Source organism: Scyliorhinus torazame, chromosome 4, assembly GCF_047496885.1.
Source record: "Scyliorhinus torazame isolate Kashiwa2021f chromosome 4, sScyTor2.1, whole genome shotgun sequence".
In the NCBI taxonomy this organism is placed as follows: domain Eukaryota; kingdom Metazoa; phylum Chordata; class Chondrichthyes; order Carcharhiniformes; family Scyliorhinidae; genus Scyliorhinus; species Scyliorhinus torazame.
In genome coordinates, this window is record NC_092710.1 from 333,045,648 (window position 1) to 333,072,692 (window position 27,045).

Genomic DNA, 27,045 nt, shown 5'->3' on the forward strand with positions numbered 1-27,045 from the left:
CATGCCCGAAGCTTAGAGGGTTTTGGCAGGGTTTCGCTAAGGCAATGTCCACGGTACGCAAAACACGGGTGGTCATTCGCCTGTGCTCTGGTTCCGGACCTTCTGCGAACAGGAACAGTTAAAACCTATTCTGTTGTGTTCCCTAACCCCAGTCTAATATTACACGTCATTAGTACCTGCTTGAAATATTTATAGGAAATCAAAGCAGTGAAATACTGGCATATCTTTAAAACAATTCTTCTGGGATGAAATAAATATCTTACGCCTTCTCGTGGTTTACATCTCGTAGCCTTCTTCCGCTCAAATCCCGACAGGCCTCTCTGTTTGTCGTTTTCTCGATTTGCGCTCCGAGAGCTCGAAGCATCGACCCAAACCCTGTGCAATGACATAAACCCGAAAGTTTACAAATACATCTTTGCCCGCATCATCTAAATTGACAATAATTCTTCATCTCTATTTCTCCCAAGACCAGGAAGACTGCATGGTAACAGGATTGTTAGAGAGAAAGCATCATCGCTGAAACCCCCACTATCAACATCCTGGAGGGTTACCATTGACCAGAAACTGAACTGGACTAGTCATATAAACACTGTGACTACAAGAGCAGGCCAGAGGCTGGGAATCCTGCAGCGAGTAATTCACCTCTTGACTCCCAAACATCTACAAGGCACAAGTCAGGAGTGTAATGGAATACTCTCCACTTGCCTGGATGAGTGCAGCTCCAGCAACACTCAAGACGCTCGACACCATCCAGGACAAAGCAGCCCGCTTGACTGGCACTCCATTCACCACCTACAACATTTGCTCCCTCCGCCACCAACAGAGTAGCAGCTGTATGTACCATCTACAACAGCAGTTCCCAACCTTTTCTCTTATGTGGACCATAGATTGTCTTCTAAAGATTTTGCAGACCACAACATAAGCCATTTTAAGCATTATTTTTTACATAGCCTATGTTTGACAGGAGTCAAACTTATATATCAATGGGATTAAAAACACAGCTATTTCTAATAGTTTCTGATGCACACTCACAACTACACTGCACATTATATTACACATGGATGTTTGTGAAGCAAATTACTTTACAAATAACAATGTAAAATCAAATATGATACATATGAAGTACATGTAATTGTAATTTTTTCCTGTGGCCATCCACAGTACTCTCACATACCACAGGTTGGGCAACACTGATCTACAAGATGCACTGCAGGAACTCACCAAGGTTCCTTAGGCAGCACATTCCAAACCCATGACCACTACCATCTAGAAGGACAAGAGCTGCAGATACCTGGGAACCCCACCACCTGGAGGTTTCCCTCCAAGTCCCGCACCACCCTGACTTGGAAATATATCGCTGTTCCTTCACTGACGCTGGGGCAACATCCTGGAACTCCCTCCCTAACAGCACATTGGGTGTACCTACACATCAGGGACTGCAGCGGTTCAAGAACGCAGCTGAGCACCATTGTCAGTCGATTTATAGGTAGATGAAAAGCGTACATGCGCAAAAACATGTCTAACCAGATCAGGGCACTATTGTCCACCATGTTCAGGTACTGACAGATACAGCGCTGTGTACAGTCAGCCTGCTCATGGGAACAGAGACACCGCGGTAACCCAGAAGGTATCTAAGGCAGGCCCCAATTCCTAATAAATGATCAAGTGAATGAAGCCATGGCCATGTTTAAACTTTACCTCCTTTCCCTCCAACAAGCCTTTGCTCCAGACTGTAAATTCCTCCATGTTGCAGCTCCCCATCTTCATCAAGCAGCTTTCCATTATATTTCAGGTACACGTCGGCAATGGGGAGGGCCTATATGAAGAGAATAAAGTTGAAATAAATAAAATATAAAAGCCAGGTATGCTGATTTCATGTATCTATTTCATCCAATATAACTTTATTGTATATCTACACAGCCACAGGTCAGGCGATGGGGAAGTAAAGAACCTCCTTAATCACTGGAATTCCCCACATAAACGTATACACAAGAACATGAGAGAGGAAGTGCAGCAGGGCATTTGGACCTGCTTGGCCATTCAACAAGACCACAGCTGAGGTTCTATCTCAACACCATCTTGTTGCATTATCTACATAATCCTTCATTCCCTTAGAACCCAAAACCCTATCAGCCCCTGTCTTGACTACACTCAATGACCTGCGCGTCCCTAGCTCTCTGAGGGCCTGAAATCCAAACGTTCACAAACAGTTAAGAAATTTTGCCTCCCAGAGCAGGGCAAGTACTGGGAGGGGGGTCACCATGCTAGCGAGGAGGGCCAACACGGGAGGGCAGGAAAAAAGGAGGGTCACGGCACGCCTCTCAGGAGAGAGGGAGCGCCTGGCACCAAGAGGGGGGGGAGGGGAGATTAGGGCAGAAGAACACAGGGGGGACAGAGGGACAGGGACTATTGGGCGGGGGGGGAGGGGGGGGGAGAGAGAAGGGGTCAGGGGGAGTGCGCAGAACAAAAGAGAAGCAAAGAGAAGGGTGAGGTAGATAAGCAGCACGAACACAGGCCTCGGCAGGCATGGAGCAAGGCGAGGAACCAAGATGGCGCCACAAACAGCCACTCGGGTGGGCATCAGGGAGAAGGGAGAACTTGGAGTGCAGGGGCGCAGCCACTTGGCGTACACATAGCTGGCGGCCATGTTGGGTGCCCCCTGAACAAAAGGAAACCCCGGAGCCCGACCTCATGGCGAGAGCAGCGACCGTGGCCATTTTGGACGGCCCCCTAACGAAGGGAAACCCCGGAGTGCAGGGGCGCATCCACCAGTCAGAATGGGTGATCCTGCAGGACCGGGGGGGTCAGAAACCCCCCCACCAGGATTGTTACCTGGAACGTAAGGGGACTCAACGGCCTGGTGAAAAGATCCAGAGTGTTCACCCAACTAAGAAGCCTAAAAGCAGACATAATCTATCTACAAGAGATACACCTGAGGGAGAAGAACCGACTGTTGGTAAGAAGCGGCCGGGTGGGATAGACATACTACTCATGCTACGGGACGAAGGCTAGGGGGGTAGCAATATTAATTAGCAAAAGGGCGAGGTTTACAGGAACCAAGACAATTACCGACCCAGGGGGACGGTACGTCATGGTCAGCGGTGTCCTGGAAGGGGCACCTGTCGTACTGGTAAATGTGTACGCTCCCAACTGGGACGACACAGAATTTATAAAGAAGACCAAGGTGGAAATCCCCGACCTTGACACACACCGACTCATCATGGGGGACGACTTCAACTGTGTACAGGACCCACTGACTGACCGATCAAACCCCAGAGCAGGGGAAAAGACTGGCATGGCCAGGGAACTAGGAGCATTTATGGAGCAGATGGGGGCGGTGGACCCATGGAGGTTCCTGCACCCGGGAGAGAAGGAATTTTCATACTTCTCACAAGTACACAAGGTATACACCCGTATCGACTTCTTTGCAGTGGGGAAATCGGTGCTTCCAGGGATCACAGGAACGGAATAGTCCGCGATCATTATCTCTTGACCACGTTCCACACTGTATGGATGTGAGGTTGGAGACAGGCCTGGCCCAGAGCCCCATGTGGAGGCTGAACATGAACCTCCTGGCCGACAAGGCCTTCTGTCAAAAAACATTGCGGGCCATAGGTGACTACGTTAGTAACAATCACAACGGGGAGGTCTCACCCACCACGTTCCGGGAGGCACTGAAGGCCATGATTAGAGGAGAGATCATAGCCTACAAGGCAAGCAGAGATAGGGAAGAGAGGGTGGCCAGGCAACAACTGGTGGACTCCATCCTGGAAGTCAACAGAAAATACTCCAAGGCCCCGACCGTAGAGCTGCTGGCGGAAAGACAAAAGCTGCAAATGGACTTTAACCTGCTATCCACTAGGAAAGCAGTGTACCAACTCCACCAGACATGGGGGACCTTCTACGAACACGGAGACAAGGCTGGCTGCCTATTGGCTCACCAGCTGAGAAAGCAGGCAGCCACAAGGGAAATAGCGCAGGCAAAACAGCCCAGAAGAGATTCTGCTACCTGGGGATTCAGATAGCCAGAGACTGGATACAGATCCATAAGTGGAACCTGACCAGCCTGGTGGAGGAAGTAAGAAGAGACCTTCGAAGGTGGGGCTCACTCCCACTCTCCCTGGGGGGGGGGGGGGGGGTAGAGTGCAGATGATCAAGATGAACGTACTGCCAAGGTTCCTCTTCCTGTTTAGATCCAATCTGATCTTCATCCCCAAAGCCTTTTTCCAAAACGTAGTCAGTCTAATCATGGTGTTTGTGTGGGGTGGGGGTAAGAACCCGAGAATTCCCAAACAGACACTGCAAAGAAGGAAAATCAAAGGAGGCTTGGCCTTACCAAACCTACAATATTACCACTGGGCAGCAAAGGCAGAAAGAGCGAGGGGGTGGGGACAAGAACCCGACACAGATTGGGTACAAATGGAGGACCCTCTGGACCCTGGCCACAGCAGCACTCCCATCCTCCTCAACAAGGTACACAACGAGCCCAGTGGTAGCGGTCACGCTGAGAACGTGGACCCAGTTGAGACAGCACTTCGGGATAGCAAAAATGTCCCCCATGGCTCCCATATGCGGCAATCACAGATTGCTGACCAAGGCACCATGGTTCAGCAGGCCATTCAAGGGGAGGGAGTAAATAGGCAAGTTGTAGTTGTAGGGGATTCTATTATCAGGGAGATAGATAGTATCCTTTGTGAGCAGGATAAAGAGTCCCGCATGGTATGTTGCCTGCCCGGTGCTAGGGTGCGGGACATCTCTGACCGGCTTGAAAGGATACTGGAGAGGGAGGGGGAGGATCCAGTTGTTGTGGTCCATGTCGGTACCAACAACATAGGCAAGTCTAGAAAAGAGGACCTGTTTAGAGATTATAAAGAGCGAGGATTCAAATTTAAAAAACAGGTCCTCAAGGGTCATAATCTCCGGATTATTGCCCGAGCCACGTGCAAATTGGCATAGGGAGGCAAGAATAAGGGAAGTTAACACGTGGCTGAAAGAGTGGTGTGGGAAAGAGGGGTTCCTTTTCATGGTACACTGGCATCAGTTTTGGGACAGGGGGGACCTATACCGTTGGGATGGTCTCCACCTGAACCGAGCTGGGACCAGTGTTCTGGCGAAAAGAATAAATAGGGTGGTCAATAGGACTTTAAACTAAAGATTGGGGGGGGAAGGGAAAGTCAGGGAACCAAGAGGTGAAGTAATCAGCGGGAAGCGTAGCTGCTTAGGAATACAAAAAAGCACGAAAAGACAAAACTCAGGAGAGGTTACGATAGTCCCCATCCCACAAAATATGACACAGTGTATGGAAAGGCTCAGTAAACCAAGGTCCACCACACTAAGAAAACAAAAAGGGACGGTCAATAGAGAATTAAAGGTGCTATATTTAAATGCGCGCAGTGTACGGAACAAGGTAGATGAGCTTGTGGCCCAGATTGTGACTGGCAGGTATGATGTGGTAGGCATCACAGAGACATGGTTGCAGGGGGTTCAGGACTGGCATTTAAACATCCAGGGATTCACAACCTATCGAAAAGACAGGGAGGTGGGCAGAGGGGGCGGGGTTGCCTTGTTAATTAGGAATGAAATTAAATCAATAGCACTAAATGACATAGGGTCAGATGATGTGGAGTCTGTGTGGGTAGAGTTGAGGAACCACAAAGGCAAAAAAACCATAATAGGAGTTATGCACAGGCCTCCTAACAGTGGTCAGGACCGGGGGCACAAAATGCACCACGAAATAGAAAGTGCATGTCAGAAAGGCAAGGTCACAGTGATCATGGGAGACTTCAATATGCAGGTGGACTGGGTAAATAATGCTGCCAGTGGACCCAAGGAAAGGGAATTCATTGAATGTTTACAGGAGGGCTTTTTGGAACAGCTTGTGATGGAGCCCACGAGGGAACAGGCCATTCTGGACTTAGTGTTATGTAATGAGCCAGACTTGATTAAAGATCTTAAAGTAAGGGAGCACTTAGGAGGCAGTGATCATAATATGGTAGAATTCAATCTCCAATTTGAAAGAAAGAAGGTAGAATCAGATGTAAAGGTGTTACAGTTAAATAAAGGTAACTACAGGGGCATGAGGGAGGAACTGACGAAAATCGACTGGGAGCAGAGCCTAGTGGGAAAGACAGTAGAACAGCAATGGCAGGAGTTTCTGGGAGTAATTGAGGACACAGTGCAGAGGTTCATCCCAAAGAAAAGAAAGGTTATCAGAGGGGGGATTAGGCAGCCATGGCTGACAAAGGAAGTTAGGGAATGCATCAAAGCAAAAGAGAAAGCCTATAATGTGGCAAAGAGTAGTGGGAAGTCAGAAGATTGGGAAGGCTACAAAAACAAACAGAGGATAACAAAGAGAGAAATAAGGAAAGAGAGGATCAAATATGAAGGTAGGCTAGCCAGTAACATTAGGAATGGTAAGAAAAGTTTCTTTAAATACATTAAAAACAAACGGGAGGCAAAAGTTGACATTGTGCCGCTCCAAAATGACGCTGGTAATTTTGTGATGGGAGACAAGGAAATAGCTGAGGAACTAAATAAGTACTTTGCGTCAGTCTTCACGGTAGAAGACATGAGTAATATCCCACCAATTCCGGAGAGTCAGGGGGCAGAGTTGAATATGGTAGCCATCACAAAGGAGAAAGTGCTAGAGAAACTAAGAGGTCTAAAATTTGATAAATCTCCGGGCCCAGATGGACTACATCCTAGAGTTCTAAAGGAGATAGCTGAAGAAATAGTGGAGGCGTTAGTTATGATCTTTCAAAAGTCACTGGAGTCCGGGAAAGACCCAGAGGATTGGAAAATCGCTGTTGTAACCCCCCTGTTCAAGAAGGGAACAAGGAAAAAGATGGAAAATTATAGGCCAATTAGCCTAACCTCGGTTGTTGGCAAGATTCTAGAATCCATTGTTAAGGATGAGAGTTCTAAATTCTTGGAAGTGCAGGGTCAGATTAGGACAAGTCAGCATGGATTTAGTAAGGGCAGGTCGTGCCTGACAAACCTGTTAGAGTTCTTTGAAGAGATAACAAATAGGTTAGACCAAGGAGAGCCAATGGATGTTATCTATCTTGACTTCCAAAAGGCCTTTGATAAGGTGCCTCACGGGAGACTGCTGAGTAAAATAAGGGCCCATGGTATTCGAGGCAAGGTACTAACATGGATTGACGATTGGCTGTCAGGCAGAAGGCAGAGAGTTGGGATAAAAGGTTCTTTTTCGGAATGGCAACCGGTGACGAGTGGTGTCCCGCAGGGTTCAGTGTTGGGGCCACAGCTGTTCTCTTTATATATTAACGATCTAGATGACGGGACTGGGGGCATTCTGGCTAAGTTTGCCGATGATACAAAGATAGGTGGAGGGGCAGGTAGTATTGAGGAGGTGGGGAGGCTGCAGAAAGAGTTAGACAGTTTAGGAGAGTGGTCCAAGAAATGGCTGATGAAATTCAACGTGGGCAAGTGCGAGGTCTTGCACTTTGGAAAAAAGAATAGAGGCATGGACTATTTTCTAAACGGTGACAAAATTCATAATGCTGAAGTGCAAAGGGACTTGGGAGTCCTAGTCCAGGATTCTCTAAAGGTAAACTTGCAGGTTGAGTCCGTAATTAAGAAAGCAAATGCAATGTTGTCATTTATCTCAAGAGGCTTGGAATATAAAAGCAGGGATATACTTCTGAAGCTTCAAAAACGTTAGTTAGGCCCCATTTAGAATACTGTGAGCAATTTTGGGCCCCACACCTCAGGAAGGACATACTGGCACTGGAGCGGGTCAAGCGAAGATTCACACGGATGATCCCAGTAATGGTAGGCCTAACATACGATGAACGTCTGAGGATCCTGGGATTATATTCTTTGGAGTTTAGGAGGTTGAGGGGAGATCTAATAGAAACTTACAAGATAATGAATGGCTTAGATAGGGTGGATGTAGGGAAGTTGTTTCCATTAGCAGGGGAGACTAGGACCCGGGGGCACAGCCTTAGAATAAAAGGGAGTCACTTTAGAACAGAGATGAGGAGAAATTTCTTCAGCCAGAGAGTGGTGGGTCTGTGGAATTCATTGCCACAGAGGGCGGTGGAGGCCGGGACGTTGAGTGTCTTTAAGACAGAAGTTGATAAATTCTTGATTTCTCGAGGAATTAAGGGCTATGGAGAGAGAGCGGGTAAATGGAGTTGAAATCAGCCATGATTGAATGGCGGAGTGGACTCGATGGGCCGAATGGCCTTACTTCCACTCCTATGTCTTATGGTCTTCTTCCCCCCAGCCATGCTGGATACCACCTTCAAAAGATGGAGGCGGGACGGGGGCACATTGACGGTCGGGGACTTCTACGTAGGGCACAGACTGGCGACACTAGACGAACTGACGAGGAATGGGAGACTAGCAAAAGGATAGGAAATGTGACACCTCCAAATAAAACACTTCCTGGACTTCCGGTTGCGGCTATGCGGAGCTAAGCCGCACGATTCGGCAGCTCCCGCTATTACAGACGTTCGGGCTCGTTAGAGGAGCCCCAACGGAATTTTTTTCAAAGACAACCCGTGGGGAAGGGAAGAGAGAGGTCCCCCTCCAACTTTTATGGACCGGACCAGAAGTGAAACGGCCAGAAAAGCGGCATTGGAGCAGCGGGAGAAGCGAGGGAAAAAAAACAAAATGGCGGCGGCCGGGGACAAAGCGGAGTGCGGGCCGGAGCTGCAGGAGTTCATCAAGCGCTGCTTCGAGGAGCTGCGCAAGGAGATGCTGGCGCCTATGCTGTCGGCAATTGAAGGACTAGGGATGACCCAGAAGGCCCTCGAGGTAAAGATCCAGGAGGTGCAGAAAAGAGTCAGCGAGAATGAGGACGAGCTCTTGGGCCTGGCGGTGAGAGTGGAGCAGCACGAGGCGCTACACAAGAGGTGGGCGGGAAGACTCGAAGACCTGGAGAACAGGTCGAGGAGAAAGAATCTGCGGATCCTGGGTCTCCCTGAAGGAGTGGAGGGGGCCGATGCCGGGGCATACGTGAGCACGATGATCGGGGCGCTGATGGGCGGAGGCCCCTTCGAGGCCGCTGGAGTTGGACGGGGCACACCGGGTGCTGGCGAGGAGGCCCAAGGCAAATGAGCCGACAAGAGCGATGGTGGTGAGATTTCACCGGTTCACGGACAGAGGGTCCTGATATGGGCCAAGAAGGAGCGGAGCAACAAGTGGGACAATGTAGAGATCCGAATTTACCCGGACTGGAGTACGGAGGTTGCAAAGCGGAGAGCGGGTTTCAACCGGGCCAAAGCGGTGTTGCACCGGAAAGGAGTGAAATTCGGAATGCTGCAGCCAGCGCGACTGTGGGTCACATACAAGGACCAACACTATTATTTTGAAATGCCTGAAGAGGCGTGGACCTTCATACAAACCAAAAGGTTGGACTCTAACTGAGGGTTTGTGAGGGTGGGGGGGATGTTTGAGGTTTGATGTCTGATGGTTTTTGTATATAGGGGGACAATTACGCGCAGAAAATGTTACATGGGCTGGGAGAGAGACAAGGCCGCGACAGGAGCTGCGCCAGAGGGGGCGGGGCAGGCTTTGGAAAGGGCGGGAAGGGGAACGAAGGAACGCAAACTGATAGGGACACTCCCACACGGGGAGGTAGGTCAATGGGACGGCGGGGGAAGCCGGGGTCGGGGGGGGGGGGGGGGGGGGGGGGGGAGAGAGAGAAAGGTTGCTGCTGCACTGGCCGAAAGGGAATGGGACACAGAAGAGGTGGTCGAGGCAGGGGTCCCTGAGGGTGAGAGAGGCGCGGACACGGGACTGGCCTAGAAAGGGAGATGGCTAGTCGGCCGGGGGGGGGGGGGGGGGGTCCACTCGGGACTGGACGCGAAGAATAGAGAGGTGGCAATATTGGTGGGGAAGCGGGTGTCATTTGAGGCCAAGACTATCGTAGTGGATAATGGAGGGCGATATGTGATGGTGAGCGGTAGGTTGCAAGGGACGTGGGTGGTGTTGGTAAATGTATAGGCCCCGAACTGGGATGATGCTGGATTCATGAAGTGCATGTTGGGGCGCATTCCAGACCTGGAGATAGGAGGCCTGATAATGGGAGGCGACTTCAATACAGTGTCGGATCCAGCACTAGACCACTCCAAATCAAGGACTGGAAAGAGGCCGGCAGCGGCCAAGGTGCCTAGGGGGTTTATGGATCAGATGGGGAGAGTGGACCCATGGCGGTTTGCAAGGCCTCAGGCCAGGGAATTTTCTTTTTTCTCCCATGTGCACAAAGCCTACTCCCGGATAATTTTTTTTGTTCTGGGCAGGGCGCTCATCCCGAGGGTGGAGGGGACAGAGTTTTCGGCCATAGCCGTTTTGGATCACGCCCCGCACTGGGTGGAACTGGAGCTGGGAGAAGAGAGGGACCAACGCCCGCTGTGGCGGCTGGATGTGGGGCTGCTGGCAGATGAGGTGGTGTGTGGGAAGGTGAGGGGGTGCATCGAAAGGTACTTGGAGGCCAACGACAACGGGGAGGTGCGGGTGGGGGTGGTATGGGAGGCGTTGAAGGCGGTGATCAGGGGAGAGTTAATCTCCATTAGGGCTCATAGGGAGAAGACAGAGGGCATGGAAAGGGAGAGGTTAGTGGGGGAGATTGAGAGTGGACAGGAGATACGCAGAGGCCCCGGAGGAGAGATTACTTGGGGAAAGACGACGGCTCCAGATGGAGTTTGACCTGTTGACCACAGTGAAGGCGGAGGCACAGTGGAGGAAGGCGCAGGGGGCGACATACGAGCATGGGGAAAAGGCTAGTCGGATGCTGGCACACCAGCTCCGTAAAAGGATGGCAGCGAGGGAAATAGGGGGAGTCAAAGATGGAAGGGGAGCCACGGTTCGGAGTGCGACGAAAATAAACAAGGTATTTAAGGCCTTCTATGAAGTGCTGTACAGATCCCATCCCCCAGCAGGGGAAGAGGGGATGAGACGATTCCTCGACCAACTGAGATTCCCGAGGGTGGAGGAGCAAGAGGTGGCTGGTTTGGGGGCACCAATTGGGTTGGAGGAGCTGAGCAAGGGTTTGGGGAGTATGCAGGTGGGGAAGGCCCCGGGACCGGACGGGTTCCCAGTGGAGTTCTACAGGAGGTACGTAGACCTGTTGGCCCCGCTACTAGTGAGGACCTTTAATGAGGCAAGAGAGGAGGGGACCCTGCCCCCGACAATGTTTGAAGTGACAATTTCTTTGATCCTAAAGCGGGACAAGGTCCCACTGCAATGTGGATCGTACAGGCCGATCTCGCTCCTCAATGTGGATGCTAAGTTGCTGGCAAAAGTGCTGGCCACGAGGATCGAGGACTGTGTCCCGGGGGTGATCCACGAGGACCAGACGGGATTCGTAAAGGGCAGGCAATTAAACACTAATGTGCGGCGGCTCTTAAACGTGATAATGATGCCATCGGAGGAGGGAGAGGCGGAGATAGTGGCAGCTATGGACGCGGAGAAGGCCTTTGACCGAGTAGAGTGGGAGTACCTCTGGGAGGTGCTGCGTAGGTTTGGGTTCAGGGGAGGGTTTATCAGTTGGGTTAAGCTCCTTTACAGAGCCCCGGTGGCGAGTGTAGTGACGAACCGGCGGAGGTCGGAGTACTTTCGGCTGTACTGAGGGACGAGGCAGGGGTGCCCCCTGTCCCCCCTGTTGTTTGCATTGGCGATCGAACCCTTGGCCACGTCATTGAGGGAGTCTAATAAATGGAGGGGTGTGCTCCGAGGGGGAGAAGAGCATCGGGTGTCGCTTTATGCGGATGACCTGTTGCTGTACGTGGCGGACCCAATGGAGGGGATGGTGGCGGTCATGCAGACTCTAAGGGAGTTTGGGGAGTTTTCGGGCTATAAGCTCAATGTAGGGAAGAGTGAGCTCTTTGTATTACAGGCAGGGGACCAAGAAAGAGGGATAGGGGACCTACCGTTGAGGAGGGCGGCGGGGAGCCTTTGGATCCAGATAGCCAGAGGTTGGGGGGCCCTACATTAACTGAATCTGACGAGGTTGGTGGAGCAAATGGAGGAGGACTTCAAAAGATGGGACATGTTACCTCTCTCGCTAGCGGGTAGAGTGCAGTCGGTCAAAATGGTGGTTCTTCCGAGGTTTCTGTTTGTGTTTCAGTGCCTTCCCATCGTGATCACCAAGGCCTTTTTCAAGAGAGTAGGTAGGAGTATAATGGGGTTTGTGTGGGCGAATAGGACCCCGAGGGTAAGGAGAGGGTTCCTGGAACGCAGTAGGGACCGAGGAGGGTTGGCGCTGCCAAACCTAGGGAGCTACTACTGGGCAGCAAATGTGGCGATGATCCGCAAGTGGGTGATGGAGGGAGAGGGGGCGGCATGGAAGAGGATGGAGATGGCGTCCTGTAAAGGAACGAGCCTGGGGGCGTTGGTGACCGCACCGCTGCCGCTCTCCCCGACAAGGTACACCACGAGCCCGGTGGTGGCGGCAACGCTAAGGATCTGGGGCCAGTGGAGACGGCACAGGGGTGCGATGGGAGCCTCGGTGTGGTCCCCGATCAGGAGTAACCACCGGTTTGTCCCGGGGAAGATGGACGGGGGGTTCCAGAGCTGGCATCGGGCGGGGATTAGAAGAATGGGGGAACCTGTTCATTGACGGGACGTTTGCGAGCCTAGGGGCACTGGAGGAGAAGTTCGAGATACCCCCGGGAAATGCCTTTAGATATATGCAGGTGAGGGCGTTTGTGAGGCGACAGGTGAGGGAATTCCCGTTGCGCCCGGCACAAGAAATTCAAGACAGGGTGATCTCGGGTGTATGGGTCGGGGAGGGCAAGGTGTCGGCAATACACCAGGAGATGAAAGTAGAGGGGGAAGCGCTGGTAGAGGAGCTGAAGGGTAAATGGGAGGAGGAGCTGGGGAGGAGATTGAGGAAGGTCTGTGGGCTGATGCCCTAGGTAGGGTTAATTCCTCCTCCTCGTGTGCCAGGCTCAGCCTGATACAGTTCACAGAGCGCACTTGACGGGGGCGAGGTTGAGTAGGTTTTTTGGGGTGGAGGACAGATGTGGAAGGTGCTCAGGGAACCCGGCGAACCATGTCCATATGTTTTGATCATGCCCGGCACTGGAGGGGTTCTGGAGAGGAGTGGCGGGAGCAATATCTCAGGTGGTGAAAGTCCGGGTCAAGCCAAGCTGGGGGCTAGCAATATTTGGAGCAGTGGACGAGCCAGGAGTGCAGGAGGCGAAAGAGGCCAGAATTCTGGCCTTTGCGTCCCTAGTAGCCCGGCGAAGGATCTTGCTAATTGTATTGTTCTATGTTCTATGCAAAGAGTAGTGAGGCCGTGGAATGCCCTACCTGCTACAGTAGTGAACTCGCCAACATTGAGGGCATTTAAAAGTTTATTGGATAAACATATGGATGATAATGGTATAGTGTAGGTTAGATGGCTTTTGTTTCGGTGCAACATCGTGGGCCAAAGGGCCTGTACTGCGCTGTATTGTTCTATGTTCAATGTTCTAATGTGGAAGGAGGCGAAGCCCCCCCAGCGTGGTGGCCTGGATAAATGACATGGCTGGGTTCATAAAGCTGGAGAGGGTTAAGTTTGCCTTGAGAGGGTCTGCGCAGGGGTTCTACAGGTGGTGGCAACCGTTCCTAGACTATCTCGCGGAGCGTTAGAGGAAGGTCGGTCAGCAGCAGCAGCAACCTAGGAGGGAGGAACGAGAAGGGAGCTATGTGGGAAAATATACGGACAGCTACTGGACAGAGCCCGGACTCCACTGGACGAGACCAGACAAAAATGGGAGGACAAACTGGGGACAGAGGTGGATGGGGACTCTGGAGCGAAGCACTGAACAGGGTGAGCTCCATTTAGGCACACACACACAACGGGGAAAGGGGGGGGGGGAAACCATAGACCGATCCAGAGGCCAATGAAATGCACATAGGGTCAGTTAAACGAAGGACAAAATAAACCTCTCTGTATAAAAAAGGAAATTAGCGCGGGTGAGAAAAATGTGATGTGTATATATACAATAGAAATGCCAATAAAAAGATTTTTTTTTTTTTAAATAAATTTTGCCTAATCTCAATCCTAAACACGGAGTCTGTGACCCCCCTTCTCTAGCGAGGTCGAAGGTTTATCTTAAATGAGGAGAGAGATAGAACGGCAAAGGTTATTACACAAATTAGGACTCATGAGATTGGGGGCACTTAATATATTAATAATTGATTGAGGATTGGTTCAAGGACAGATGTAATACATAGTGGAATAAATGGGACATTTTCAGGTTGGCAGGATGTAATTGACCAATTTTTGGGCCCCAAATATTTACTTTTTAAAAATAAATTTAGAGTACCCAAATCTTTTTCCCCCAATTAAGGGGCAAAGTAGTGAGACCAATCCACCTACCCTGCACATCTTTGGGTTTTGGGGGTGAGTCCCACGCAGACTCGGGGAGAATGTGCAAACTCCACACGGACAGTGACCCAGGCCGGGATCGAACCCGGGTCCTCAGCACCGTGAGGCAGCAGTGCTAACCACTGTGCCACGTGCCGACCCCAATATTTACAAACTATATTAATAACTTAGATGGGGGGACTGTATTTAACATATCCAAGTTTGCTGATGATACAAAGTTAGGTGGTGAGGAGGATGCAAAGAGCCTTCAGAAGGATATAGCTGGGTTGGACAAGTGAGTAAGAACATGGCAGATGGGACTTCAAATGGACATAGACATGTTGGTAGATTGGGCAGACAAGTGGCAGATGAAGTTCAATGCAGAGGTGATTCAATTTCAGCAGGATGAATATGGAGAGACAATATAAAATAAAGGGAGGGGTGAAGTTATTTACTTTGATAAGGAAAACAAGCAGAGTATTTTTGAGTAGTAAGAAACTGGGAAATGGGCGGCACGGTGGCGCAGTGCTTAACAATGCTGCCTACAGAGCTGAGAACCCGGGTTCGATCGCGGCCCCAGGTCACTGTCCGTATTGAGTTTGCATATTCTCCCAGTGTCTATGTGTGTTACCCTGCCACCCCCCCCCCCCCCCCCCCCCCCCACCCCCCAACAACCCAAAAATGTGCAGGTTAGGTGGATTGGCCATGCTAAATTGCCCCTTAATTGGGAAAAAAAATAATTGGGTGGTCTAAATTTTAAAAAAACTGGGAAATGTGTGCATTCAGGCGGACTTGGGTATCCTTGTACATGAGTCACAGTGGGGTGACATGCAGATATAGCAAGCAATTAGGAAGACAAACAAAGTGTGCTAGCATTTTCTACAAAGTGATTAGAGTGAAAGAGTAAAGAAGTTTTACTATTTCTATAATAAATTTAGAGTAACCAATCAGTTGTTTTTTCATAAGGAAAGTAAGCATGGAGTGGGTTACATTAAAGGAAAATTGTGTTTATAGACTGACTTGCTGGAGTTAACAGTGAAGATTGATAAGGGCAGTGCTGTTGATATGGTGTATGTGGATTTTCAAAAGGCGATTGATAGAGTGCCACACAACAGACTTGTGAATAAAATTCCAGTTCTTGGAATAAAAAAGAAAATAAGCTCTTGGATAAGAAATTGGCCGAGTGACAGAAAACAGAAAGTAGTGATAAATTACATAGAACATAAGAGTGCAGAAGGAGGCCATTCGTCCCATCGAGTCTGCACCGACCCACTTAAACCCTCACTTCCATCCTATCCCCATAACCCAATAACCCTTCCTAAATGTTTTGGATACGAAGGGCAATTTAGCGTGGCCAAACCACCCAACCTGCACGTCTTTCGACTGTGGGAGGAAACCGGAGCACTCGGAGGCTCCATGGGGAGAACATGCAGACTCCGCACAGACCCAGCAGGGAATCGAACCTGGGACCCTGGCGCTGTGAAGCCACAATGCTATCCACTGTGCTGCCCAAACTAAATGGTCAGTTTTCAGAGGAGTTCCCCAGGAGTCAATGTTGGGACCCTTGTGCTTCCTTTTATTTAAATAAATTTAAAGTACCCAATTCATTTTTCCCCGAATAAAGGGCCAATTTAGCATGGCCAATCCACCTACCCTAAATATCTTTGAATTGTGGGGGTGAGACCACACAGACACGGGGACACTTGTTCTTCCTAATACATATTCATGACCAAGAGTGTGGTGTGCATGGCATGGTTTCAAAATTTGCAGATGATGTGAAGATTGGAAAGTTTGTCAGCTGTGATGAGGATAGCCTTGAACTTCAAATGGACATAGACATGTTGGTAGATTGGGCAGACAAGTGGCAGATGAAGTTCAATGCGGAGGTGATTCAATTTCAGCAGGATGAATATGGAGAGACAACATAAAATAAAGGGAGAAACTCTAAAGGAGCTGCAGGATCAGAAGGACATGGGTACGTAAGTCATTGAAGATGGCAGTGTGTGTTGAGAAAGAAGTCAATAAAGCCTCTAGTATCTTAGCCTTTATTAATAGGGGCACTGATTACAAGAGTTTTCACCAATTACGGGGAAATTTAGCGTGGCCAAGCCACCTAACCTGCACATCTTTGGGTTGTGGGGCTGAGACACACGCAGACACAGGGAGAATGTGCAAACTCCACAGATAGTGACCCCACACTAAATTGCTCCTTAATTGGAAAAAAAAGATGTGGTAGCTTAAATTTAAAAAAACAAGTCTAGTAAACCTTCTCTGAACTGCTTCCAAAGGATTTACATCTTTCCTTAAATAAGGAGACCAATACTGTACACAATATTGCAGATGAAATTTTTTTTTCTTTTAAATTTAGACCAGATGGGATTTTTTACTAATAACTTTAGGAGGACCCAATTTTTATTCCCCAATTCCCCGCATCCCCATCCCACCCCCAGAGCGGCAGTCGGTGCCCCCCCACCCACCCTAGAGTGACAGTCAGTGCCCCCCCACCCTCCCCAGAGTGGCAGTCGGTACCCTCCCCAGAGTGGCAGTCAGTACCCTCCCCAGAGTGGCAGTCGGTGCCCTCCCCAGAGTGGCAGTCGGTACCCTCCCCAGAGTGGCAGTCGGTACCCTCCCCAGAGTGGCAGTCGGTACCCTCCCCAGAGTGGCAGTCGGTGCCCCCCCCCACCCTCCCCAGAGTGGCAGTCGGTGCCCCCGACCCTCCCCAGAGTGACAGTCGGTGCCCCCCCCACCCTCCCTAGAGTGGCAGTCGGTGCCCCTCCACCCTCCCAGAGTGGCAGTCAGTGCCCTCCACCCACCCGAGTGGCAGTCAGTGCCCTCCAACCACCCGAGTGGCAGTCGGTGCCCACCCACCCGAGTGGCAGTCGGTGCTCCCCACCCACCCCAGAGTGGCAGTCGGTGCCCCCCACCCACCCGAGTGGCAGTCGGTGCCCCCCACCCACCCGAGTGGCAGTCGGAGCCCCCCACCCTCCCCAGAGTGGCAGTTGGTGCCCCGCACCCACCCAAGAGTGGCAGTCGGTGCCCCCCACCCACCCAAGAGTGGCAGTCGGTGCTCCCCACCCACCCACCCCAGAGTGGCAGTCAGTGCCCCCCCACTCCAGAGTGGCAGTCGGTGCCCCCAACCTCCCCAGAGTGGCAGTCAGTGCCCCCCACCCACCCACCCCAGAGTGGCAGTCGGTGCCCCCACCCACCCCAGAGTGGCAGTCGGTGCCCCCACCCACCCACCCCAGAGTGGCAGTCGGTGCACCCCACCCACCCACCCCAGAGTGGCAGTCGGTGCCCCCCACCCACCTACCCCAGAGTGGCAGTCGGTGCCCCCCACCCACCCACCCCAGAGTGGCAGTCGGTGCCCCCCACCCACCCACCCCAGAGTGGCGGTCGGTGCCACCCACCCATCCCAGAATGGCAGTCGGTGCCCCCCCACCACCCCAGAGTGGCAGTCGGTGCCCCCCCACCCTCCCCAGAGTGGCAGTCGGTGCTCCCCCACCACCCCAGAGTGGCAGTCGGTGCCCCCCCACCACCCCAGAGTGGCAGTCGGTGCCCCCCCACCCTCCCCAGAGTGGCAGTCGGTGCCTCCCCACCCTCCCCAGAATGGCAGTCGGTGCCCCCCACCCACCCCAGAATGGCAGTCGGTGCCCCCCACCCACCCCAGAATGGCAGTTGGTGCCCCCGACCCTCCCCAGAGTGACAGTCGATGCCCCCCCACCCTCCCTAGAGTGGCAGTCGGTGCCCCTCCACCCTCCCAGAGTGGCAGTCAGTGCCCTCCACCCACCCGAGTGGCAGTCAGTGCCCTCCACCCACCCGAGTGGCAGTCGGTGCCCCTCCACCCTCCCAGAGTGGCAGTCAGTGCCCTCCACCCACCCGAGTGGCAGTCGGTGCCCTCCACACACCCGAGTGGCAGTCGGTGCCCTCCACGCACCCGAGTGGCAGTCGGTGCCCCCCACCCACCCGAGTGGCAGTCGGTGCCCTCCACGCACCCGAGTGGCAGTCGGTGCCCTCCACGCACCCGAGTGGCAGTCGGTGCCCTCCACGCACCCGAGTGGCAGTCGGTGCCCTCCACGCACCCGAGTGGCAGTCGGTGCCCTCCACGCACCCGAGTGGCAGTCGGTGCCCTCCACCCACCCAAGTGGCAGTCGGTGCTCCCCACCCACCTCAGAGTGGCAGTCGGTGCCCCCCACCCACCCCAGAGTGGCAGTCGGCGCCCCCCACCCACCCGAGTGGCAGTCGGTGCCCCCCACCCACCCAAGAGTGGCAGTCGGTGCTCCTCACCCACCCACCCCAGAGTGGCAGTCGGTGCCCCCCCCACCCCAGAGTGGGAGTCGGTGCCCCCAACCTCCTCAGAGTGGCAGTCAGTGCCCCCCACCCACCCACCCCAGAGTGGCAGTCGGTGCTCCCACCCACCCACCCCAGAGTGGCAGTCGGTGCCCCCACCCACCCACCCCAGAGTGGCAGTCGGTGCCCCCCACCCACCCACCCCAGAGTGGCAGTCGGTGCCCCCCCACCCACCCTCCCCAGAGTGGCAGTCGGTGCCCCCCACCCACCCAAGAGTGGCAGTCGGTGCCCCCCACCCACCCAAGAGTGTCAGTCGGTGCTCCCCACCCACCCACCCCAGAGTGGCAGTAAGTGCCCCCCCCAACCCAGAGTGGGAGTCGGTGCCCCCAACCTCCCCAGAGTGGCAGTCAGTGCCCCCCACCCACCCACCCAAGAGTGGCAGTCGGTGCCCCCCACCCACCCAAGAGTGTCAGTCGGTGCTCCCCACCCACCTACCCCAGAGTGGCAGTCAGTGCCCCCCCCACCCCAGAGTGGGAGTCGGTGCCCCCAACCTCCCCAGAGTGGGAGTCAGTGCCCCCCACCTACCCACCCCAGAGTGGCAGTCAGTGCCCCTCACCCACACACCCCAGAGTGGCAGTCGGTGCCCCCACCCACCCACCCACGAGTGGCAGTCGGTGCCCCCCACCCACCCACCCCAGAGTGGCAGTCGGTGCCCCCACCCACCCACCCACGAGTGGCAGTCGGTGCCACCCACCCACCCCAGAGTGGCAGTCGGTGCCCCCCCACCCACCCCAGAGTGGCAGTCGGTGCCCACCCACCCCAGAGTGGCAGTCGGTGCCCCCCACCCACCCCAGAGTGGCAGTCGGTGCCCCACCCACCCCAGAGTGGCAGTCGGTGCCCCCCACCCACCCACCCCAGAGTGGCAGTCGGTGCCCCCCACCCACTCCAGAGTGGCAGTCGGTGCCCCCCACCCACCCCAGAGTGGCAGTCGGTGCCCCGCACCCATCCCAGAATGGCAGTCGGTGCCCCCCCACCACCCCAGAGTGGCAGTCGGTGCCCCCCCACCACCCCAGAGTGGCAGTCGGTGCCCCCCCACCACCCCAGAGTGGCAGTCGGTGCCCCCCCACCACCCCAGAGTGGCAGTCGGTGCCCCCCCACCACCCCAGAGTGGCAGTCGGTGCCCCCCCACCACCCCAGAGTGGCAGTCGGTGCCCCCCCACCCTCCCCAGAGCAGCAGTCGGTGCCCCCCCACCCTCCTCAGAATGGCAGTCGGTGCCCCCCACCCACCCCAGAATGGCAGTCGGTGCCCCCCACCCACCCAAGAGTGGCAGTCGGTGCTCCCCACCCACCCACCCCAGAGTGGCAGTCAGTGCCCCCCCACTCCAGAGTGGCAGTCGGTGCCCCCCACCCACCCACCCCAGAGTGGCAGTCGGTGCCCACCCACCCGAGTGGCAGTCGGTGCTCCCCACCCTCCCCAGAGTGGCAGTCGGTGCCCCCCACCCACCCGAGTGGCAGTCGGTGCCCCCCACCCACCCGAGTGGCAGTCGGTGCTCCCCACCCACCCGAGTGGCAGTCGGTGCTCCCCACCCACCCACCCCAGAGTGGCAGTCAGTGCCCCCCCACTCCAGAGTGGCAGTCGGTGCCCCCCACCCACCCGAGTGGCAGTCGGTGCTCCCCACCCACCCACCCCAGAGTGGCAGTCAGTGCCCCCCCACTCCAGAGTGGCAGTCAGTGCACCCCACCCACCCACCCCAGAGTGGCAGTCGGTGCCCCCACCCACCCCAGAGTGGCAGTGGGTGCCACCACCCACCCACCCCAGAGTGGCAGTCGGTGCCCCCCACCCACCCACCCCAGAGTGGCAGTCGGTGCCCCCCACCCACCTACCCCAGAGTGGCAGTCGGTGCCCCCCACCCACCCACCCCAGAGTGGCAGTCGGTGCCCCCCACCCACCCACCCCAGAGTGGCAGTCGGTGCCCCCCCACCACCCCAGAGTGGCAGTCGGTGCCCCCCCACCCTCCCCAGAGTGGCAGTCGGTGCTCCCCCATCACCCCAGAGTGGCAGTCGGTGCCCCCCCACCACCCCAGAGTGGCAGTCGGTGCCTCCCCACCCTCCCCAGAATGGCAGTCGGTGCCCCCCCACCCTCCCCAGAATGGCAGTCGGTGCCCCCCACCCACCCCAGAGTGACAGTCGGTGCCCCCCACCCACCCCAGAGTGACAGTCGGTGCCCCCCCACCCTCCCGAGAGTGGCAGTCAGTGCCCTCCACCCACCCGAGTGGCAGTCGGTGCCCCCCCACCCTCCCCAGAGTGGCAGTCGTTGCCCCCCCACCCTCCCCAGAATGGCAGTCGTTGCCCCCCCACCCTCCCCAGAATGGCAGTCGGTGCCCCCCCACCCTCCCCAGAGTGACAGTCGGTGCCCCCCACCCTCCCCAGAGTGGCAGTCGTTGCCCCCCACCCTCCCCAGAGTGGCAGTCGTTGCCCCCCCACCCTCCCCAGAATGGCAGTCGGTGCCCCCCCACCCTCCCCAGAATGGCAGTCGGTGCCCCCCCACCCCAGAGTGGCAGTCGGGGAGCTTGCTCACCTCCTGCTGGCAGAGGCACTGCTTCAGCTGCAGGCCGGTGGAGCCGGGCGGCAGCGTCAGGGGCGAAAGCCGGGAGGCGGGGAGGCAGCTGCGGAGCCAGATCTCCATGGAGGCGAGGGGAGAGGGAGTACGCCTGCGCAGGAGGCACGCAGCGCCCAGTCAACTACGTGCTGACGTCTCAAAGCACATCCGGCGCGCTGACGCATGGGCCGCGCCGCCACGTGACAAAGCTGCTCGGAGCGCCCTGTTTCCGGTCACGTGACGGAGCCGTTCGGAGCGTCCGAATGTCCGGTCATGTGACGGGTCCATTCGGAGCGCCAGCGCTTCCGGTCACGTGGGGGGAGGGGTCTGAGTGAGGTCAGTGGCGCGGGAAGAGAGCCGATTCCGCGCTGCTGGGCGGGAGCAACAACCTGGCTGCACTTGTGGCATTTATAAACCCTCCCTCCTTCCATCGCTTAGCTATTTTAGTGGGACACACCCAGGAATTTGATCATCATTATGAGCAATGTTTTCTGCTCTCTGTCCCCTCGTCAACCAATCACTGCAACAATATTTAGGGATAAAGGAGTAGGCCATTCGGGCCATCGAGCCTGCTCCGCCATGCAAACAGACTGCGGCCGATCAACTACCTCCACCCCATTTTTCCCACACTATCCCCGCAGCCACTGATGCCGTCCAGCAATTCCTGTCTTCAACATGCTCAAAGATTAAGCTCCCTCAGCCCATAGAGGGAAGAAATTCCTTCTCATCTCAGTCTTCAATGGCGTGCCCCTTATTCTGAGGCTGATTCATCTGGTTTCTCTCAGCCAAGTCACTGAGTGTTTCTTTAAGACAGAGATAGATAGGTTCTTGAATCTGGGGAGAAGGCAGGAGAATGGGGATGAGGAATATATCAGCCATGATCGAATGGCAAAGCAGACACAATGGGCCGAATGGCCTAATTCTGCTCCTATGTCTTATGGTCTTATAGTAAAAAAAAAAACTGGCAGGTGCTGAGATTTTGCAGCATTCGCTCTTATAACTTAAGCTTTCCAGCCTTGGCAGTATGTTACACTTGTGCACATGTAAATAATGCTGCAGAGGATGGGAGGGGCTTTGAAAACAGACTAGTAAATGACAGGCAGCAGGGTTTTGTATGGGGAAGGTCATGTCTCACCAGCTTGATTGAGTTTTTTGAAAAGCTGATGAGGGCAGGGCTTTGTATGGAGTTTCTATGGACTTTAGTAAGACGTTTGACAAGGTCCCACATGGCAGACTGGTGCAAAAACTAAAATTACATGGGATTCGGAGTGGGCTGGCTAGATGGATACAGACCGGCTTCGTTACAGAAGGAAGAGTAGCGGTGGAAGGGTGTTTTTCAGAATGGAAATTGTTCCATAGGGTTCAGTACAGGGACCTCTGTAGTTTGTAGTATATATTAATGATCTGGAGGCAATGTGGGTGGTCTGATTAGTAAGTTTGCGGATGACACAATGATGTAGCACAGTGGTTAGCACTGTTGCTTCACAGGCCAGGGTCCCAGGTTCAATTCCCACTTGGGTCACTGTCTGTGCAGAGTCTGCACGTTCTCCCCGTGTGTTTCTTCCGGGCGCCCCGGTTTCCTCCCACAAGCCCCGAAAGACGTGCTTGTTAGGTGAATTGGATATTCTAAATTCTCCTTCAGCGCCCGAACAGGCGCCGGAGTGTGACTACTAGGGGATTTTCACAATAACTTCATTGTAGTGTTAATGTAAGCCTACTTGTGACATAATAAAGATTATTATTAAGATTCGTGGAGTTGCTAATAGTGCCGAGGATTGTCGGAGGATACAACAGGATATGGATATATTGGAGCCTTGGGCACAGAAATGGCAGATGGAGTTTATCATAGATTATCATAGAATTTACAGTTTAATCCGGACAAATGCGAGGTGATGCATTTTGGAGGATCAAATCTAGGTGTGAATTATACTGTAAATAGCAGAACCCTTAGGAACATTAACATACAGAGGGATCTGGGCGTGCAGGTCCAAAGTCCCCTAAAAGTGACAGCACAGGTGGCCAAGGTGATTAAGAAGGCATATTGCATGCTTGCCTTCATCAGCCGGGGCACTGAGTACAGGAGTTGGGAAATTATGTTGCAGCTATATAAAACCTTGGTTAGGCTGCATTTGGAGTATTGTGTGAGGTTCTCGCCAACATTAAGGGCATCTAAATGGTCATTAGATAAACATATGGATGATAAGGGAATAGTGTAGATGGGCTTTAGAGTAGTTTCAAAGGTCGGCGCAACATCGAGGGCCGAAGGGCCTGTACTGCGCTGTAATGTTCTATGTTCTGGTCACCACATTATCAGAAGGACATGGAAGCTTTGGAGAGAGTGCAAAGAAGATTCACCAGAATGTTGCCTGGTCTCGGGGGGTGTTGGCTATGAGGAGGGGTTGAATAAACTAGGATTGTTTTCACTGGAAAGGCGGAGGCTGAGGGGAGGCCTGATAGAGAAATTATGAGGGGCATAGTCAGGATGGATAGTCAGGGTTTGTTCCAAGGCAGGAAGTGTCAATTACAAGGGGGCATAGGTGAGAGGGGGAATGTTTAAGGGAGATGTGCGGAGTAAATTTTTCCACATAGAGTGGTGGGTGCCTGGAACACTGAGAGGATGTGGTGGAAGCTGGCACATTAGCAACATTTAAGAGGCATCTGGATGGGCACATGAATAGGGGGGAAATAGAGGGAAACACCGGGTTAGGACATCATGATTGGCACAGGCTTGGAGGGCCAATTGTTTCTGTGCTGTACTTTTCTTTGTTCTTGTTCTTGAAACATCTCACAAGATTATGACCAAATTCGTGGCTTGCTTTTGAAAAACCTCAGCAAGGAAGGAAGACAGCATCTGGGGACATTGAAAACAAAGTTAACAGCATTGCATTGTCATTTCCAAGGTGAAACATTAGTTCAATTTCTCTCCTAACTTCCAGAATATTTCCAGAGGTTCTCTATTTTAACTTATGATCTGCACCCTGTGTGGTATTTTTCTTTCATATTGAACTCAATATTGAGTCTGGGAAGCTGCAAAGTGCCTGATTGAAGGACGAGGCGTTTTGATCAAGCTTCTGTTGAGCTTTATTTACATTGGTGGTTAGTCAACAGCTAATAAAATCTGGAAAGTTGTGACCAATATCCCTCAACTGCCATCAAGATAACAGACCATCTGATCATCAACAAATTATATCGTGGCCTTTGCGTCCCTAGTAGCCCGGCGAAGGGTCTTGCTATTGTGGAAGGAGGGAATTGGAGAGAATTAAGTTCGCTTTGAGAGGGTCTGCACAGGGGTTCTACAGGCAGTGGCAACCGTTCCTAGAATATCTCGCGGAGCGTTAGAAGAAGGTCGTTCAGCAGCAGCAGCAACCCTGGGGGGGGGAACGAGAGACTGTTTGAGGGGATGGACGAGCGGGAGACAGCATGGAGGGTGGGGGGAAACGGTACGCGCGGCCAAGAGCCAGTGTATAAAGCTATGTAAATATACCATCTTGCCATGTATATATATCTTGCTCAGGGAGAATTTGCGTTATTTTGTTACGGGGTGGGGGGGGACGGGGGTGATTGTTTGTAAGGGGAAAAATATTGTGTTGTTAAAAAACCTTAATAAAAAATATTTTTTTTAAAAAAATGTTTTTTAATTGTATCGTGGGCAGTCATATTTGGCTTCTTGAGGAGCCGCGTGGAGAATTGAGTTGTCTCAGGCAACAAATCCTGGTGGACAGGTTTTTAAAAATAAATGTTACAGTACCCAATTATTTATTTATTTATTTCCAATGAAGGGGCAATTTAGCATCTCCAAACCCCCTATCCTGTACATATTTATTTTGAATTGTGGGGTGAGACCCACGCAGACGTGGGGAGAATGTGCAAACTCCACACAGACAGTGACCCTAGGCCGGGATCAAACCCCGGTGGGAATAAACGGGTCCTTTTCAGAGTGGCAGGCAGTGACTAGTGGGGTACCGCAGGGTTCAGTGCTGGGACCCAGCTATTCACAATATACATTAATGATTTGACGAAGGTGTGCTGCGAGGAGGATGCAAAGAGGCTGCAGGGTGACTTGGACAGGCTGGCTGAGTGGGAAAATACTTGGCAAATGCAGTATAATGTGGGTAAGTGTGAGGTTATCCACTTTGGTAGCAAAAACAGGAAGGCAGATTATTATCTGAATGGTGTCAGTTTAAGAAAAGGGGAAGTGCAACGAGACCTGGGTGTCATGGTGGAACAGTCGCTGAAGGTTGGCATGCAGGCACAGCAGGCAATGAGGAAAGCGAATGGCCTGCTGGCCTTCATAGCGAGCGGATTTGAGTATAGGAGTAGGGATGTCTTGCTGCAGTTACACCGGGCCTTGGTGAGGCCACACCTTGAGAATTGTGTGCAGTTTTGGTCTCCTAGTTTGAGGAAAGACATTCTTGCTATTGAGGGTGTCCAGCGAAGGTTCACCAGACTAATTCCCGGGATGGCAGGACTGACATATGAAGAAAGACTGGATCGACTGGGCTTGTACTCACTGGAGTTTAGAGGAATGAGAGGGGATCTCATAGAAACATAAAATCCTGATGGGACTGGACAGGCTAGATACGGGAAGAATGTTCCCGATCTTGGGAACATCCAGGACTAGGGGACACAGCATAAGAATATGGGACAAGCCATTCAGGACTGAGATGAGGAAGAACCTCTTCTCTCAGAGAGTTCTGGACTTGTGGAATTCTCGACCACAGAAAGCTGTTGGGGCCAGTTTTTGGATATATTCAAGAGAGAGCTGGACGTGGCCCGTGCGGCTAAAGGGATCAATGAGTATGGAGAGGGAGTGGGATACTGAATTTCTAATAATCTTTATTATTGTCACAAGTAGGCTAACATTAACACTGCAATGAAGTTACTGTGAAAATCCCCTAGCCGCCACATTCCGGCGCCTGTTCGGGTACACTGCGGGAGAATTCAGAATGTCCAGTTTACCTAACAGTACGTCTTTCAGGACTTGTGGGAGGAAACCGGAGCACCCGGAGGAAACCCACACAGACACGGGGAGAATGTGTAGACTCCGCACAGACAGTGACCCAAGTCGGGAATCGAACTCGGATCCCGGACACTGTCAGACAATAGTGCTAACTACTGTGTCACCGTGCCGCATGATCAGCCATGATAATATTGAAGGGCCGAATGGCGTACTCCTGCACTTATGTTCTATGTTTCAATGTGAGGTGAAGCGATGTGCGTTCGAACAAGGGTGACACCCAACTATTTCGGATGGAGGTCATGGTTAAGTCATCTACTGGGAGAAAAATTGAGTTATTTCCTGGTAGTTTTGTTGTTCAGATGGAACCCTGGCACAACTGTCTTCTCAGGATTGAGGCACTGTGACCAGGTCCAAAAGTAGCATTGCAATGGGTCCAGGTCTCTGGTGAGATCTTACTTGCTTCCTCTAAGGTTCATGCTTGTGTTAGCAGTGCCATGTAATCAGCACAGCTGATTTTCGGGGACTTAGTGCAGGGTACATCCACCATTACAGAGATTGAAAAAGCCAATGTGACCACTGACCCCCTATGGCACAAATGAGACATCATTTGAGAAGGCATTTTACACATAAAATATCTTTCTAACCACCACCCATTAATTATCTGATACTTTTCTCCCAGTGCATGGAGTTCAAAATCTTTCACTTTTTGTCAAAAGTCTCATGGTGTTATCCCACCTTATCCATGGAAAGTTGATGGCATTGTGGTATTGTCACTGGACTAGTAATCCAAAGACCCAGGGTAATAGTCTGGGACTCCGGGTTCGAATCCCATCACGGCAGATGGTGAAATTCAAATTCAATATTTTTTAAATT

General features: G+C 52.9%; 1 protein-coding gene across 1 annotated transcript in view; it reads right to left on the reverse strand.

Moving 5' to 3' along the window:
* Positions 1-21,350, reverse strand: part of sde2 (SDE2 telomere maintenance homolog (S. pombe)) — a 77,046-nt gene extending 55,696 nt beyond the window's left edge. Inside the window, exons 1-3 of the mRNA XM_072500217.1 lie at positions 21,192-21,350; positions 1,699-1,816; positions 264-375 (exon numbers count right to left, since the gene is read on the reverse strand). Of these exons, the coding sequence (XP_072356318.1) occupies positions 264-375; positions 1,699-1,816; positions 21,192-21,299 (338 nt within the window). The 5' untranslated portion in view covers positions 21,300-21,350. The remainder of the gene's footprint in view (positions 1-263; positions 376-1,698; positions 1,817-21,191) is intronic.
* Positions 21,351-27,045: the final 5,695 nt, after the last annotated feature.